An 18208-nucleotide genomic window follows, 5' to 3' on the forward strand; every position below is an offset into this window, starting at 1 on the left:
CTCTACAAGATTTGATGCACAAGAACATAGAATATGTTTGAAGGGAAAAGTAAATTGTTAAATTAGTCAGACTGTTAATATTATCAAAAACCTGTATTCTGGAACAAATGTGGCAAATGATTAAAAAAGAAGATTAAGCCTCTAACTAGGGAATATTAAACAAAGCCAATGTGATTCACACAATCACATTAAAGATTATGATGTAACTTTGAATTCTGTTATACATTTAGCCCAGTTTCCTGAAGAATAACAAGTGCATGATTTCCCTGTAGAAACAGGAAAATACACCACTGAACACAGCAAAGATATCACAGGGGGACTGGGCACTGTAAGAGTTAGAAAGGGTTAAATCATATCATTCTAATCTTTTGTATTCTAATTCCATTAACTCAGAGTAAATAGGGTTTCCCACCCCCCCAGAGTTATCACATACATATGTGAATACAGGCACAGAAACTTGTCATGTTTATTTGGGTAACAAACGGTCTCCAAATTATATTGAAAAATAAATCCTAATAATCACTCCTGTGAAAAAATTTTAGCACACTTTTCACAAATTTATGTAAAAGAGAAGAAAATACACATAATTTATATCTTAAACTTTTTTATTCCCTACCAGAGACATTTTGTCCTTTGTTTTCTTTGTTTTCTACAGTTTCCAACTTGCACCTGTATTTAATACTGCTTTAATCTGCTGAAGACATTAACTGATTGCTTTCCTAAATCTAAGGATTATATAGTTTTAGTATAAATATATATCACATATTTTCGTAAAATTTTGACAAAACCGAATAAGCATGCCTTGTTTTAAGTCCATGCTCCTTCCACTGTTTATAAAATCTGATTTAATGATCAAAAATTCTTGGTTGTCATTCTTCAGTTACAACAAACAGTCTTCCTTCTGAACTGCCACTCACTTCTTTTAACATAATAACAAGCAATAGAAAAACCAAAGAAATTATCTTAATCTTACTTCTTCCTTTTGATACTATAAAATAATGTGAACTTTTTTTTTTTTAATGAAACAAATAAATCCGAATCTCAATACATTCAAATGAGCTGCGAATCCTTTAAGGTAAGTCACCTTGGAAGGCCACAGTTCATTCTCTTAACTATATTACCACTGCTCAAAATACCTACAAAACTCTTTCGGGACTGCCTCCAAAGCCAGTTAGTTGCATACTTTCTAAGATTACCTCAAAGGTTGATTTAATTTTTAGAAATGGTCAAAAGTTATTCAGTGCCAAATAATGGTAACTATAAGACATTCAAGCTTGGTAGTACTTTAAAAACAAACACACACACACACAAGGTGTAATAGCTTGTGTGACTTAAATTAGCTATGAATGCAATTCTAAAAGAGCAAAATCCAAGACTTTGAGCAATGGTAAGTAGCTGGAATTAGGAAATAATTTTCCAGTATGATCACTATGCAGAGTAACATTCATTTAGCTGTCTATGGTTCTGGCATATTTGTTTAAAGTGAACATTCTGAGAGTTAGAACTTATTCTTTGAAAAAGGAATATCATTCTTAAAAAAAAGAATTTTATTCCTTTAAAGCATCACTGTTAAAGTAAGTACTATGCAAATGTTTTGTTAGAGACTAGTTCTACTTACTTTCTCAATAGACTTATTTTAAAAACTTGAAAGCAAACAACTAACTTATTTGCTCTCAGGCTTTTAAAAATTGTTAACTGACGATAAAATTTGAAATTTCTAAGGTACTAATAACCAAAACAAAAACCCCAAGTGTAATAAAAACATCAAGAACCAAACTACAATTTCTGAGCTGCACTGTTTATTTTGCTGCTTGAAACCTAAGTGACAGTATGCCACTATAATTATGGGGTTTCATCTAAACCTTTACTACACTGCAGGTACAGAAATTTACGGACACATTTTGGAGAATTGACATTTTGCAAAATGCAGCAAACATTTTAATTTATACATGAGAAAAGGAAGTGTTCAAAAGGGTATGCATTTCAAGTTATTGCAGGTTATTTGTGAGAGAATTTCTGTAGGTAAAACATGTTTAAATTTAACCAACAGTAGCGTGTCAGTGTATTTAAAATCATGACAAAAATCTTCTCTCTGGTCATGTTGCCCATGACAAATTACTATGATGTTGTATGCTTAGGGCAAGATGTCAATACAGCATAAATCCCATGGCATTTTGGTTTTCTTCTGGAGATTAAAGCTGTTTTTCTTGGGATAAATGCAGCAGCAAAACACAAACCAGTTGATCAAAAAAAGCACTTCTGCCATAACTCCAATAATTTTCAGGACACATCAACCGACAGTAGTTTTGCCATTCCCAGTTCTTAAGAATTACATCTCTGCACTGTTGCCTTAAGTATGTCTGTAAAAGCTTGTTCTTTGTTAAGCCAGTTTACTGACTACAGCCTGGTTGAGAGAATTTAGTTGGTTGGTCCATTTATCTAGTGCAGTATATCGGGCACCACCCCTCTTCTGATGATCCAGTTCAAGGAGTTGGTTGACTTGATCAATTCGGCCATGAATAGTGCTGGAAATAAATGAAAGAAGTCACGTCTACAAGCTACTTTCACTAAGCATATCTTCTAGACTAGTATTTCTTAAATATCCACAATATCAATAAATGCAAAAAGCCCCATCCCGCTGCTAGCTACATTATAAATGATTGAGTTCAGGATTAATTATAATATTCATTGTCTTATTTAAACTCTAGACAGAAACCATATTTCAGCTACCTGTCATCAATTTCACTGAAAGAACCAACAGGTATAGACTTATCCAATTAAGAACAAACATACTGTGAAGCTTTAAATAACATACTGCTTTTAAAAAACATAATTTCAAAATTATTATATATCATACCTAATACATAAAAAATACTAATCACTAAATAATTCTTTAACTATATATAAGCCATCTGCAGAATGAAAAATCTTTCTGAAAAAGCATTTAGAACTTTTTCAGAGATCATGTGCTTTATATCCTCATTCATTTATTTTTAAAAAATCACACTTATATATGTCTCTTTTAGCAGAAAGTCATAGCCAGAGGGTGTTTTTTATAAAAATCAAGAATTCACCTGCTACCACCTTTGCCATCATTTTTCCAACTTCACGGTCCTAAACATTTTGTGATAAAAATAGCCAAATACTTACTTATCCAATATGCACTGCACCAGCAAGCTCTCCACATCAGCTACATCTATGTTTAACTCCTAAGACAAAAGAATAATTATAATTCTGCTAATTAACTTTTTAAAAAATTCACCATTTTATATAAACTATCATTCTGATTTTAAATTCATTTCCACCACAAAGAAAAATTAGTGAAGAGAAAATTTGTAACAAATTTCATTGTCACTTTAAAATATTTTTGAGCACAGGTATGATAAAATTTAACTTTGTAACTTTTAAAGTACATTCTTACCACAATTTTATTATGGTTGGGGTTAACTCTTCATCAATTATATATTTTAGCCACTACCCTCTCTTCTGTAATTTTCTCTGAGGCTGAGAGAATCTTTAAAAAGAAATTTAATGATTCTTATTTCTCTTTTCTGTTAACTCAATTTACACCAAGAAAACACAGAAAAATTCCCATTAAAAGTAAAGCTTTAAAAAAAGGGTAAAGCTTTTAAGTTATGCTGTATTTAAGAAACATAATACTACAAAATGTTACGAAGTTAGACTCTTTTAAATGGAAAACAGATATACTGACAAATTATAAATATTAAGATCCATGAATATAAATACCTTAGAAATAAAAGGAATATGTATTCTTGTGTAAGGCTTAATTAATTTTATGAGCACTTGTGTTCTGATGTTTCGCAAAAGCTCTGAAAAGACAAAAATGAAGATAATACATTTGCATTTAAGTTTGTATATCTTTATGAATCATCATGTACTTCTTCAGTCTGGCAAGGACATAAGGTATTTGGATTTAAAAAAATTTGGGTCCAACAGATGCACATTATGATTAGGTTTCTCCCATAATTTTTTGTTATTACCTCCTAATTTTGCTCATGTATGACACTACCTAAAATATCTCCCTGCCTTCTCATTACCCCACTACTCATCATTTCCTCTGTAGTTAACATCTTTCAAGAAGATATGATTTGTACCAGCCAAGTTCCTTACTTTATACTCTCTTATAAAACTTAGACTATTACATTTTACTAGAGGCCCAGTGCATGAGTTCGTGCATGGGTGGGGTCCAGCTGGTCTGCCCCAATCGGCTCCCTACCCCAACTCCGATCAGGGGTAGGGCTGGCTAGGGGGAGGGGCGGTGGGTGGTTGGCCAGCTGGCCCCTGGTAGAATTCCCAGTTGAGGGGACAATTTGCATATTAGGCTTTTATTATATAGGATACAATGATTTTATAACTTTCCTCAGTTTCTTCATGTACAAGTGCCTTTTTCAAAAATACTAGATTGGAGTTCTTGCATAAGGCTTCTATTTTTCTATTTCCACAAAGTACAGTATAATTCTAGGTTCATATAAGATCTTTAAAAATGTTTGTTGAGTGAAAGGGAAAGGAAGGTGGGGAACAAAAAACATTATTTCCAAACTATCCTTTGGATTTTCTTAATACATCTGGAATTTTATTGTTCCAAATGCTTATTAAAAAAACCCCCAATAGCTCCATAACAGGTGGGAATACTGGAAGTATAAAAGAGGCCCCAGAACAAAGGAATGATTTCTGTCTTTGTGAATCCAACAGAACTTATTAAAAATCTCACAGCACTTGCCTAGCCAGCATGGCTCAGTGGTTGAGTGTTGAACTATGAACCCGGAGGTCTCGGTTTGATTCCTGGTCAGGGCACATGCCTAGGTTGCAGGCTTGATCTCAGTATGGGGTGTGCAGGAGGCAGCCAATCAATGATTCATCAGCTCATCACTGATGTTTCTATCTCTCTCCCCCTCTCCCTTCCTCTCTGAAATCAATAAAATACATATAAAAAGAAATCTCACACACTTACTTTTACAATGTTAGCCTTTCAAAATAAATGCATCTCAGCATTAACTGTAGTGGGCTACTTTCAAAGCTTTTGCTACCTGTTAAAACTAAATTCTAGCCCAGCTGGCGTGGCTCAGTGGTTGAACATCAACCTTTGAACCAGGTCACGGTTTGATTCCCAGTCAAAGCATATGCCCGCCCAGGCTGGATCCCTAGTGTGGTGCATGCAGGAGGCAGCCAATTAATGATTCTCCTTTCATCATTGGTGTCTCTCTCTCTCTCTCTCCCCCTCTCCCTCTCCCTTCCTCTCTGAAGTCAATAAAAATATATTAAAAAAATAATCAATTCTAAATATTTAAACCTAAGCATCAGTAAAAAAAATGCAACAATATTTACATTAGAATAAAAAGGGAAAAGGGACAGCCAATGATGTCCATTCTTATATGAAATGGACATTATATAAGAACTTGATTATGTTAATATGAAACTGGCTGTGATTTCTTTAAAACACCTTTAATTTTAGAGAGTATCCTATTCCATGACAACATTTAGAAATATTGCTACACTTCGCAATACATAGGAAACAAACAGCTTAAAGTCTATTCAGCTCCTGTAAGATGAACTTTTAGATAGTAACAAAGAAAGAAACAGAATTCTGGAAGCCAAAGGAATATACCTTCAATGTGTTCCCGTATGAAAGGATCATCCATGATGTTGCTGTGATTTGTTTTCAGAATCTTTTCAAATTCAGTGATATCATTATTCTGATAGGCACTAACAGAAAAAGAAAAGTATATATTTTGTCAAACATGAAGAAGTCACATATTAAATCAGATAACCCAAAGAGCCCGTGTCTCCATTTTTATATGCAAAAACCTAAATTATAGTTTCTGTCATGGGAATCGGAGTTAAGAACACACACATTCTTCTACAACTAAAATGAATTTTCTTTTTAATGCTTTCAGTTTTATAAAAGAAAAATTAAATAAATTTCTTGGTTATGTATTTATATATAGCTAATATAAATCTCACAATCGTAGGAATTAATAACAGTTCAATGACTGTTTAATGCTTGATGTTTTCAAATTAAAGTGTGCATTTAACCCCTATGGAGTAGTTTGGCCTTGTCTTTCAAATACAACAGTATATCCTCTCTGAAGCTTATTCAGAAATGCAGCTTCCTAATTTTTTTCTTCTAGAAAGCTACCAGCAACTGCCAAATTTTTCAAAAGGAACATTTGATTTCTAATTCTTTAGCTGAAAATTTCACTGAGCTATACAGCAGAAAATTATATCTGTGGTGGACCATTAGTGCTAAATGGGATACACACCCAAAGTAGAGTGATGGACCCTGCTGCAGAAGGCCAAAGGCTGATTTATGTTCATGATTCTCTGAACTAGTACCTAGTCCTGAGCTAGTACCTAGTCCTGAAATGATTCTGTAAGACACTGTGGGGACTGCTAAAGGTGCTGAGAAGGAAGAAGCCAACCTTCTGGATATGGCACCACTGTCTGCTTTATATGTAAGACATATCATCAGCCATTCTGCACGCCCTCTGCTGTGCTTCCATCTGATGGGTCGCAATGTAACTTCATGTTAGGGGCAGGTGATTCAAGTGCTTCAACAGGAATTATTTTCCTCTAGTCTGCTGGCAACTGACTAGGAAGATAAAATTAGGAAGCATTACTTTCTTACCTACTCCAAATATATTACCGTAAATACACTGGAGGATATATTCAAGTAGTGAAAACACTTGCACACACATATATTTTAACTAAGAGAGTGTCTTCCGCTATTTAAGTGGCTTAAGAAAATCTTATACAAAATGTGGGACACCACAGGCCACTTGTTTGGGTAAAAATTTACTACTAAAATATGTTTCCAAGTCCCAGTATAAAAGGCCTCACTGAAGTAAACTGTAAGATTTAATAAATATAGCTATTGTTTTGTAAAGGTCTGATACATCAGTACTTTAATCCATTTTAATGTATTTAACTAATTTAATTTAGATAAAATATTAAGGTCTAGGAAAAAACTTATAATATTTCTTTAGGAGTTTTAAAGTTTAGGTTGTTACTTTAGAAAAAAATTTTTTAAAAAGGGTTAGGAAGTTAATTAATCTCTAGCTAAATCACCTCTTAGTTAATGTGACTAAATGCACGTGGAATAAACTATTTGAAATAAAGATGGAGAAATTTATTTTTATAACTAAAATCAAACTAATTCAACAAAAATTTATTAAAATAGACTAAAAAAATGAACAGTAAAGAAACTGATTTTTTTAAATGTTGCAATTTAAGGTTTTTATTCCTTAACCATTCTTAGTCCCTTAAAATAAAGTCATTATTTTTACAACTAAAATTAAGGTTTCCTTAAAAAAGAAAACCTAGTAATTTATAAAAATCATAGCCAAGTAAAAACAAAGTATGTGAGAGCATTTTACATAAGAACTAAAACAATATCATGAAATAGCTAGTTTTTCCAAGTATATAAAATTAATATGTAGGTGACTGAATTTATAATCTAACAGTACTTTTTTTCCTTAAATGCAAAGAACCATTAAGAGAATGTCTAGTCTAAAAAAAAAAAAAAGAGAATGTCTAGTCAGGTCAATTACCTACATATATCTGCAAAAAACCCCAAAACTGCCCTATGTCCCTCACTTCATTCTTTATGCCTTGAAAAATTAATAAGTTTCTCATACTTTTCTACAAAGAAAGTTGATGGAAGTTTGGGCTCCATTTATTCCTGGCACAGAGAAAAATAATTTTTGTTCACTGATTTCTATAGCAAAACCAGGCCAACTTTTCTAGGCTTTTTGCTTGTTTTTGTCTTCTATAATTTTATTTAATATCAATTAGAGCAGGTTTTTCAGTTGCTAAACATCATTAGTCATATCTCTCTCCATGGAAGCTATCAATATATCCTTAGGTATCTTACCAATATGACTCTTCTGCTCCTTACCTCAGAAAATTATCTGAGATAAACTTTTTTTAAATGATTTTTTTATGCCCTACCAGTTTTCTCAGTGGTAGGAGCATTGGCCTACAGATGCAAGGCTGACAGATTCGATTCCAGTCATGGGCACGTACCTCGGTTGCAGGCTCGATGCCCTGACCGGGGTGTGAGCTGGAGGCAACCAATTGATGTGTCTCTCACATATCGATGTTTCTCTCTCTCAGTCTCTCTTCCTTCCTTCCACTCTAAAATATATGAGTAAAGTAACTGTCTTACTGAAAATTCTTGATTTATATGGACCAATTCAGAATTTCATTTTGGATTAAGGCAGGTAGAAACAATAAATACAGTGAAATTGTTTTAAAACATCTAGTTAGCTTTCTACTGAAAAACAGCACACAGGTGAGAAAAGCAACAAATACTTTATAAAATCTCATGACTTCAGAAGATAAAAATTTCACAACTTTGGTATATTTCAAATCAAAATATAAAAGAGTAATTGTTGAGAATTAACTGAATTCTAAAAATTTCTCTTCTCTCTCTCCCCTTTATTCATTGCTCTAAATAAATTTACCTTAACTGAAATATAGAATCTTACCTTACTAAATTCGTCATTGCGAGAATTTCTGGATCATTTTTGTACGGTTTGGCCTAAATACAGTAAAAGAACAATTAACTATATGTACAAAGTTTATTTCCATGAAAGACAGCTGATAGAAATGAACACACATACCTCCTGTGAGTCAAATGGATTTATTCCCGATTTCATTAGCATATTTGCTAAGACCAAATATTTTAAGCAAGTGGTTCTTCTTGGACTTCCCGATTCATCATAATTCTTGAAGGCTTCAAAAAAATCAGTGTGTGCCTTTTCAAATTCACCTTCCCGCAAGTGCATTTTACCACCACATTCTGTAAAGGAATAGAACATGAGAAAAGAGGACATTTTCAGTGTCATAACAAGTGACCACTTTATAAAAATCAAATGAAAATTATTTCATTGGCTTCCAGTCTTTTAATTCTATTACATGAACAGTACTAGCCCCAGGGTACACTAACTCTAAAAAGCAAGCTCTTTATTATAAACACTAGAGGCCTAGTGCATGAAATTCGTGCACCTGGGAGAGGGGGGATCCTTCAGCCCGACCTGCACCTTCTCACAGTCCGAGAGTCCTCGGGGGATGTCGGGAGCAGGCCTAAGCTGTCAGTGGGGCATCATTAGCACTGCCATGGAGGCAGAAGAGGCTCCCACCACTGCCACTGTGTTTGCCAGCTTCTGGTTGAGCGGCACTCCCCCTGTGGGAGTGCACTGACCATGAGGGGGCAGCTCCTGCGTTGAGCGTCTGCCCCCTGATGGTCCGTGCGTGTCATAGTGACTGGTCGTTCCACCGTTGGTTCAATTTGCTTATTAGCCTTTTATGATATAGGATCAGCCAAACAAGTATTTGCAAGTCTTTCTTCTCAACTGAAGTAGAATGTAATTTTTCATACATCATTATAATTCTAGAATAGAACTTATGATAATATATTTTCTATTATTATCTTCAATGATATAAATTTACAAGACAAAAATTCATCCTAATTTCGTTCTAAGACTACATCATTTCATTGACTTCACTACTTTGCCAATTACTTTCACTTAAACAGAAATGACCTTCAGAGTCATTCAGTTATATGCAATGACAACTCTATGTCTTCCAGGACACTGCCCACCCTCTCCAAACCAAACTTGCCTCTAATGACTCCCATGATCAGCGGGTGAGGGATGGCAGACTTGATGTGAAGTGACTGTTCATAGAGTGCTTTAAGTTTTTTGTTATTTTTCTGTGCCGTGTACATTTGAATTTCCAAAGCATATATTTCTAATAACTGTGTACCCTTTTTTAGGTCATCTTCTCCATCATCAGTCTAGGAAAGCAAATAATAAAACTTTAGAATTCAAGATAGAATTCACAGTCAGCCTAGTAATTTTTATTTGATTTTTACCTTACAAGTTTCTTATTCTGTGTGAGAATGCACTACACATTTTAATTGGGACCTAGAGCCCTAAGAAGACTACATTTAATGGCCAAAAAGGAACCTTATACTTTTTGGTATTCAGTAAGAAAAAAGTGGCCAGAGGTATAATATTATGTATAAAATGTTATGTTTGCCTGGCTGGTGTGGTTCAGTGATGGGACATAAAACAATGAACCAGGAGGTCATGGTTCGATTCCCAGTCAGGGCACATGCCCGGATTGCGGGCTCAATCCTGTTGGGGGCCTGCAGGAGGCAGCCGATCAATGATTCTCTCTCATCATTGAAATCTCCCCCCGCCCCCCTTAACCGCCTTTCTCTCTGAAATCAATAAAAACATTAAAAAAGAAAATGTTATGATGTTTGTTTTTAGCTAGGAGGCTATTTATGGTCTTCCCCAAATCTTCACAACCACTTCAGATCCACTAATTCAATCAAAAAACCCCAAGTGTCTTCCTTGTGCCCGGCACTGGTTCTACTATGAGGTAAGTTAAATAAGCCAATGTTCCTGGCCTAAAAAGTTCACAATCTAGTAAATTAAGTGTCAAGATTGATAACAATTGCAGTTTAAGCATGAACCAAGTACCTAAGGTTGGAATGGAAGAGAAAGGGACTAACTCTCCTGGAGGATGTCAAAAGAATAACAAGAGTGGTAACATTTGAGTTCAACTTTGAAAGATAACCACAAAATGCATATGGCCAATATTCAGAAAAATAGCATATGGTCAATAGTCAGATAATCATAAATATTAAATACCAATTTATACGAAGCCAAAACTTATCATTTATTTGGTCTTCCAACTTAAAACTTCTGTTTAGTTACACACTAATGAATCACAACAGAGTAAAAAATATGATCTGCAAGACAATTTGTACATTCAGATTATCAAGCATCGCTGCTACACTGTAGTATTTACAATCCATTTTCCTTATACACTAAAATAAACCAGGCAAAATTTCCCCATTCCTTAGGTATACACTAAAAAATCCTCTTTCATTCGGAAATGGCTTCTATACAATTTCCATTCCATGTAGGACCATACTGACAGTTATTTATGCACCAAGGTAGGCTTTCCTAAGATGTGTAGGTAAGAAATAATTCATAAATGACTGACCTGCTTTGTAAAGCAAAACTATTATGAAATACAAACATTTTTCTTGTTTTTAAAAACTAAAAAGAGCAAAACAAATAAATAAAAATATTGGAATGTGATTTAATTTTGAACACATTCTTGATCAACTTTCCTCACATTCACAGAAATCATATATAATTAAAATAATAATATATGGCTTTGGAAAAGCATCAACTTTTTATTTTTAAAATATATTTTTATTGATTTCAGAGAGGAAGGAGAGAGAGAGAGAGAGAGAGAGAGAGAGACATCAATGATGAGAGAGGATCATTGTTTGGCTGCCTCCTGCATGCCTCCCACTGGGGATCAAGCCTGCAACCCAGGCATGTGCCCTTTTACCAGAATTGAACCCGGGACCTTTGGTCCCCAGGCCAATGCTCTATCCACTGGGCCAAACAGGACAGGGCGAAAAGCGTAAACTTCTAAAAATAGTACTTCTACATAAAATTGAAACTAATATCAAATAACTTATTTATCAACACAAAACGGAAATATAAAAATTATAGCTAAAAGTTATATAGATGTAAACTGTCCAGACCATGTGGGATTCAAATTTAAATTAATGAGCCTGGCCGGCATGGCTCAGTGATTGAGCACCGACCTATGAACTAGGAGGTCATGGTTCGATTCCTGGTCAGGGCACATGCCTGGGTTGCAGGCTCGATCCCCAGTGGGAGGCATGCAGGAGGCAGCCAAACAATGATCCTCTTCCATCATTGATCTTTCTATTTCTCTCCCTTCCTCTCTGAAATCAATAAAAATTTTATTTTAAATTAATTAATGAAATATAAAACTCAGCACCTCTGTCACACTGGCCACACTTCAAATGCCTAATGACACGTAGCTACTGCTACAATACTGGAGAGCACAGATACAGTGTTTCTCACATCATACCAACTCCTGGATAGTGCTGTTAGAGGGGACTCACACGTTATAAACTAGAATATACAATATCTTCATTATATATGTCTATAATATCCTTTCTGATTTTCACAGGGTGCATAACTAAATAGAAAGGCTTACTCTTAGTTAAGTATTAATGATTGGCCTGTTCTTTATTAATACCTGTACCTCATCCCACAAACAAGAACTAAAGTTAGGATTAAAACAGAAGAAATGTAATGCTCAGAAAAAAAATGAGCTTTTTGGTAACTTATTTTCCAAATTTCATTTTTGGGATGTTGCTTGAACAAAAACACCCATAGCAATGTTTTGAATACAAAATTTTCTTATGCTCTTTATTATTAAGAAATGTTAATAAAAAATTAAGAGAGCCCAGCTGGTGTGGTCCAGTGGTAAAGCATCAACCCATTAATCAAGAGGTTGCTGGTTTGATCCCTGGTCAGGACACATGCCCAGGTTGTGGGCTCAATCCCAGGGAGGGGGCAGGAATGAGGCAGTCAATCACTGATGCTGCTGCTATCTCTCCCTCTTCCTTTCTCTCTCTCTCAAATCCATAAAAACATATCTTTTTTTAAAAATTAAGGGAATGTTACCTGGCAGGACTGATGTAACTGGCGTAAAATTTTTTGAAGTTTTCCATATTCCTCCCGTTCTAAATACAATTTTCCAAGCTGTAAAGAAAGAAACTTATTAAAATCAAAACATATCAATAGAAGGTGTGCATCTTTAGGAGAGTTTACTAAGCACACCCACCCACTCTTCAAAAAGAAAAAATGTAAATAATTATAATCGTTACCTTTGTGTTTGTTTTAAACCACAGTCTATCATTCTTAGCATCTTTTAAAGCTTCCAGTGTTGTTTCATAGAATTCCTGCAGTAAATCCATCTGACATAAAAAATCAGAATTCTATAATTGTAAACAGCAAATTTGTACCTGTTAATAAAGTTAATTTGAGCAAACTAAAAGTGCATCTTTGAACTTTAATACACATAAGGTACACTATAATCTGTATCTTACCAAATGTCTGCGACCATCCACAAAATACATAATATAGACCAAATTTACAAAAGATACATGCCAAGATGGTTTCATGTGAATTAAAAAACAAACAGAAAATATGTAATACTCTAACAGTATAGGTTTGTCCTTTCTAATATAATAACTCATTTTATATTAACAAAAGTACATGAACCATACACAGAACTAGTTGTACTGTTATAAATAATGTTACCTTATTCACTCAACTCTTGTTTGGTTTGTACTGTGAGGCAAACACTATCTCTGCTTACTAGGATCAAGAAGTAATAGGGCCATGAGATCAGGAAAGTCTGATACTTTCAGAAAGGGCTGCCTATTTATGACTACTGATGGCTTACAGAATAAGTGCTCAATATCCTTACTTTCAAAAGACAAATAGTTTATATACAGTAGTACGAAACAACACACAATCCTGAAGTTTTATAATTACTTAACCCTCTCCCCACAATATGGCATAACATTTATAAATAGTGTACCAAAAATGTTTTGATGGTACTTGTCTATAAAATTCAGAAAACATTTTCACTTAAGACAAGCCCCTTGATACATAACACCTTTAGAATTAGTGCCATTAAGTACAAATGTTCTAACAAAACATAAGTTTCTCTTCCTCTATTTTCATCACATACCTTTAACTAGTACATAGAGAGTAAAAATAGTACACTGCCTCAAGAAATAAAAATGACATCTAGTAGAATACATGGAATGAAAGAGGTTGATTCTGCGATGAACATTTTTTATTATGAATATAAAAAGTATCAAATATTTTAAGAAATATTAAATGATATAGAGAATACTTCCTATGCTCAAATACCAGTGTAAGAAATCTGAAACTTAGGACTATGATGCTTAAAAGAATAGGAAAAAAACAATCCAATTAAAAATTAGCAATACAATAAAAATCACCATTGCTTTTCACCAAAATCTTGGATAATGAAAGCACCATCACTCCCAATGCTCAATGTAGTTTCTTTATCAACAGCCCTTCTTTTCATCACCCATTCTTTATAGAAGCATTTTTTGAACAAACACCTAATGAGTAATGCCAAACACTAACTATATGAATACAGATTCTCCCCTCAAGGATTTTTATAATCAAATCTATACAAATCAACTATGATTCACTGTTAAGTATTTAAGTAGCTCAGGATGGCTGCCTGAAGTGGTGATGGAGTTTAGAAGGAATTGTGATAGTAACTGTAAAGGGGAATCTAATATAAGCCAGTAAAAACTGTGTGCAGATTATGTCAGCATCTGAAGATATTATGTAAGGAGACTAAGCTAGAGTTAATACCTTTTAATATTACATAATTAATACCATAATCAAAAAAATAGTATACATTCTTTTAAAAGCACACTAATAACAAAAAAAATGCTTCCATAGAATTTCTAGGCCTTAAAAAAAAAGAAAGAATAAAGTCCTTAATATAAATAATAAGCACACTGAGAGGTACCAAGAGGAAAACCAGAATCTAACCTGTTTAGAAGTGGAGATATAATCAAGGATAGAATTAATGGATTTTTCAGAGTAATTTCTTGTGACTGCACTTCGAATATAGGTCAATAGTTGTTTATATCTGTTCATCATTTCTGGAAAGTTTGTCTGTGAGGAAAGAAAAATGCATTATTAGATACACATTTATATACTAAAATAGGTATACATGATTAAAATTATAATACATATTACAGTGTAACTGAAAAATAATAGTTTTATGATAGAGAAACTATGACAGAAACACAATAAACATTTTAACTTAAAATTTGAAATTATTACTCAGATGCATGAACCAAATTTATCAAGTTAGCCTATGAAAAGTACAACTTTTATTTTTTTAAAAATTTATTTTTATTGATTTCAGAGAGGAAGGAGAGATAGAAACATCAATGATGAGAGGGAACCATTGACTGGCTGCCTCCTGCACGCCCCCTACTGGGGATCAAGCCTGCAACCTGGGCATGTTCCCTGACCAGCAATTAAACCGTGACCTCTGGGTTCATAGGTCAAAGCTCAACTACTGAGCCACACCGGCCAGGCAAGTACAATTTTTAGAGTTTTCAAATTTTAGATATTGTTCCTTGCTGTGCAACAAACATTTATTTAAGTCATAAAAACCACTAAAACATTCATAAGCCAAAAAATAAAAGTAAATCAAACTTTTAAAATGTCTTGGGAACCAGCTATGCAGTTATCAGCTATATCCTCTTCACCAGAAAGCTTTCTAACAATAGTTCTGTCTCTCTTCTCCCTAGTATTGGTTGGCTCTGCATTAAAATGTGAAATAAAAGAATCTCTTCAAGCCCAGGTATTCATCCCAATCAAGAAAAGTTCTCCCATGTAAGGCTCTACTCAAAAGTAGATGTAGCTAATGTTGCCATTCCTTGCAGCACTATTTGCAATACTGTGGAAATATTCCCATATTTCCAGGAAATATGAAAGATCTGAAGAAAAAGACTACTAGTGAAATTTCCAGCATAGGAAGAAGGAGCCCTGGTAATTATAATGCCTTTTTCCTTGAGAAATAAAAAAACATATATTTATTAGGGTGAAGAATAAACTAATGATACTGTAATTTTCCTGCTTATGACTGTGTCCTGCTCTGGGATATAGCATAAAGGACAAGAAAAGAAAACATAAGAAAACTCCCTAAAATCTTGTGAGCAAGAATTGAATTACAAAAATGAAAATAGTAGGGGTGGATGGAAAATGGATAGAACATGGAAAAAGATTTAGCATTATATATCAAACTACTTCTCTTTCCAAGAATGCTAGTAGCCTGCAACTGAGCATGTGGGGATAAATAATAAGTAACATCCTATTAGTAAGTTGCTAATAAGTAATAACAGAATGTATCCTGTGACAAAAAAAATAAAAAATAAAAAATATGACTGTCCCAATTTTGAGATATCTTGAAATAGGACTTTAACAAAAAGGTTTTGATTTCATTTTCTTATGCCATTACTTTGAATGAAGTTCACTGTTCAAAAATTATTACTGTAAGTAAAGATTGAGGAAAGACTTGGTAAATCGGTTTTATCTGCTGTGATGAACACACAGAGCAGTTGGTAATGAACCTTCCAACTTTTTACTGCCCAAAACCACTACAGAGCAAATGGGTCCTATTCTGAACCAACCTGAAAATGAAGGGGCAGGAATGGAAGCTGAAACTACTCACATAAACCTTAATGTAGAACAAATAAAATGTCGAAGAGGAAAGTAGGCAAAATAACATAAAATATAAATAATCCTTTCCCTTACTTGCTTTCTATCTTGGTTCTAGGTACAATGGTGAAATCAAGCCCTGTGGGTAGGATCTGATTAAATGGGTTCAAAAATTAAATCACTCTTAGTTGCTAAGATAGCAGATTTCTTTAATAACAGTAACAGAATTTCTATAGGGTTTCTTGGGATTATTTCAAATCACAGAATCTTGAGAGTTAAACATTGGGTCCCTAATGTCACTATAATTATTTAATCAAAATCTCTATTCCTTGAGACATCTGCTGCTTCTTCCATAGCCCTCTAAGTTACTGATTTAAATGTAGTAAATATTTTCACAAACAATAAATGGAAAGAAAACACAGGGGCTTTGTGTATTGACAGAGATATTTTGAGAATATCATAGCAGCAGAACTAGAAAAGGGCAAATGAAACATATTTTCCCACTATACTAATTTTTTAAAAATATTTTAAAATTGGTTTTTACACAGAGAAAGGGAGAGAAACACTGATCAGCTGCTTACTGCATGCCCCCTACCTACCAGGGATTGAGCCTGCAACTGAGCATGTAACTTCGAACCAGCAACCTTTTGGTGCACAGGATGACGCTCAACCAACTGAACCATACTGGCTAAGGTTCCATAACTATATGTAAATACAATATACAGTATACTTAATAACACTTAGCATATTTTGAACAATCCTTATATTTTGGGGGAAGAAACTGAGCTAAAATATTTTGTGGATCGTCTTTGTAGATGTCATGGAAGTGGGTGATGATGCCAGAGTGAGAGTACACCAAAAAGAGCAGGATGCAAGTGAAGTTAACTGGATAGGCACTAATCAATTTAGGGATTCAATTTCAGATAGATGGGCTAGAGAAGCTAATGTGGAGAAAGGAGGCATACCATAAACACAGAGACACGGAAAAAAGAAAGTGGTAACAGGTTATCAGCTGTCCTTCCATTTGCAATAGAGGCAAGTGCTTACCTCTGCTTTCTAATCTAAGCTCCACTTTTTTTCCTCAAAAGTTCCTCTACCCTTAGTGATCTTAAGATAAATATCATGTCTGTACCTAGTTCTCTCATCTACTAACTGCTTCCTTTCCCCTCCACTTTTACTCTGCATTCTTGAAAGACTAGAGGCACGGATTCATGCACGGGCGGTGGGGTGGTGGTGGTTCATCAAACTGGCCTGTGCCCTCTCGCAATCTGGGACCCCTCAGGGGATGTCCAACTGACAGTTTAGGCCCAATCCCCATTCAGTCAACAAAATATTTGAGCACCTACTGAATGCCAGTCACTATGATAGGTGGTAGGAATATAACAATGAATAAAATGAAGTCCTGTTCTCATGGAACTTTCACCCAATGGATTGGGGTGGGGGTGACATAATAGTAATAAATAGGTCAACAGATTAAGTGGCGATACATGCAAAGAAGAAAAACAGCAGGGTAAGATGAAAATAAATGATGATGGGAAGCATGCTATTTTATAGAGGGTGGTTAGGGGAAGGACATCCTGATATATGATGACATTTGAATGGAGACTTGATCAAATGATGAAAATAGCAATATGGCTATCTGTGAGGAACATTTGGGGTAGAGAAAAGAGCAAGTCCAGCATTTACACAGGAGTGTGCTTAGATGACATGAGGAACAGCAAAGAGGCCAAACAACAAGGGACAGAACAGAAAACAAGAAATATTTTGAAGAGCTATAAAGCCACCAATAAATTACATTTACCAACAAATTATTTGTAAGCTGAGAGATACATAGAGAAGTCAAGAATAATGCTAAGGTTCTGGCCCTAATCAGTGGAAGATGAACTCTTTGTAATAAAAAGTAGAATGTTAAAGTTCGAAAATAAATGCTAATAGTTTGGGGGGAAATTACTCTATTAATAATGCAGCCAAATATTGCCCATGTACCTAAAGGATAAGTTTTCTTTAAAAAACTGTTGAAAAACAAAAAACTTTGTATGCTATGCAGA

The 18208-nt window shown here is 34.3% G+C and overlaps 1 protein-coding gene across 4 annotated transcripts in view; it reads right to left on the minus strand.

Moving 5' to 3' along the window:
- Positions 1-442: 442 nt before the first annotated feature.
- Positions 443-18208, minus strand: part of COPS2 (COP9 signalosome subunit 2) — a 32501-nt gene continuing 14735 nt past the window's right edge. For 2 of the 4 annotated variants that reach the window (XM_036300925.1, XM_036300945.1), the window contains 10 exons: positions 14478-14603; positions 12758-12868; positions 12555-12632; positions 9643-9817; positions 8643-8821; positions 8508-8560; positions 5627-5724; positions 3748-3830; positions 3151-3209; positions 443-2525 (listed from right to left, as the gene is read on the minus strand). In XM_036300925.1, coding sequence (XP_036156818.1) covers positions 2381-2525; positions 3151-3209; positions 3748-3830; positions 5627-5724; positions 8508-8560; positions 8643-8821; positions 9643-9817; positions 12555-12632; positions 12758-12868; positions 14478-14603 — 1107 coding nt within the window. In that variant the 3' untranslated portion in view covers positions 443-2380. The remainder of the gene's footprint in view (positions 2526-3150; positions 3210-3747; positions 3831-5626; positions 5725-8507; positions 8561-8642; positions 8822-9642; positions 9818-12554; positions 12633-12757; positions 12869-14477; positions 14604-18208) is intronic. The other 2 variants (XM_036300935.1, XM_036300953.1) reach the window with 2 other exon arrangements.

This window comes from Myotis myotis, unplaced genomic scaffold, assembly GCF_014108235.1.
Source record: "Myotis myotis isolate mMyoMyo1 unplaced genomic scaffold, mMyoMyo1.p scaffold_m19_p_1, whole genome shotgun sequence".
In the NCBI taxonomy this organism is placed as follows: Eukaryota; Metazoa; Chordata; class Mammalia; order Chiroptera; family Vespertilionidae; genus Myotis; species Myotis myotis.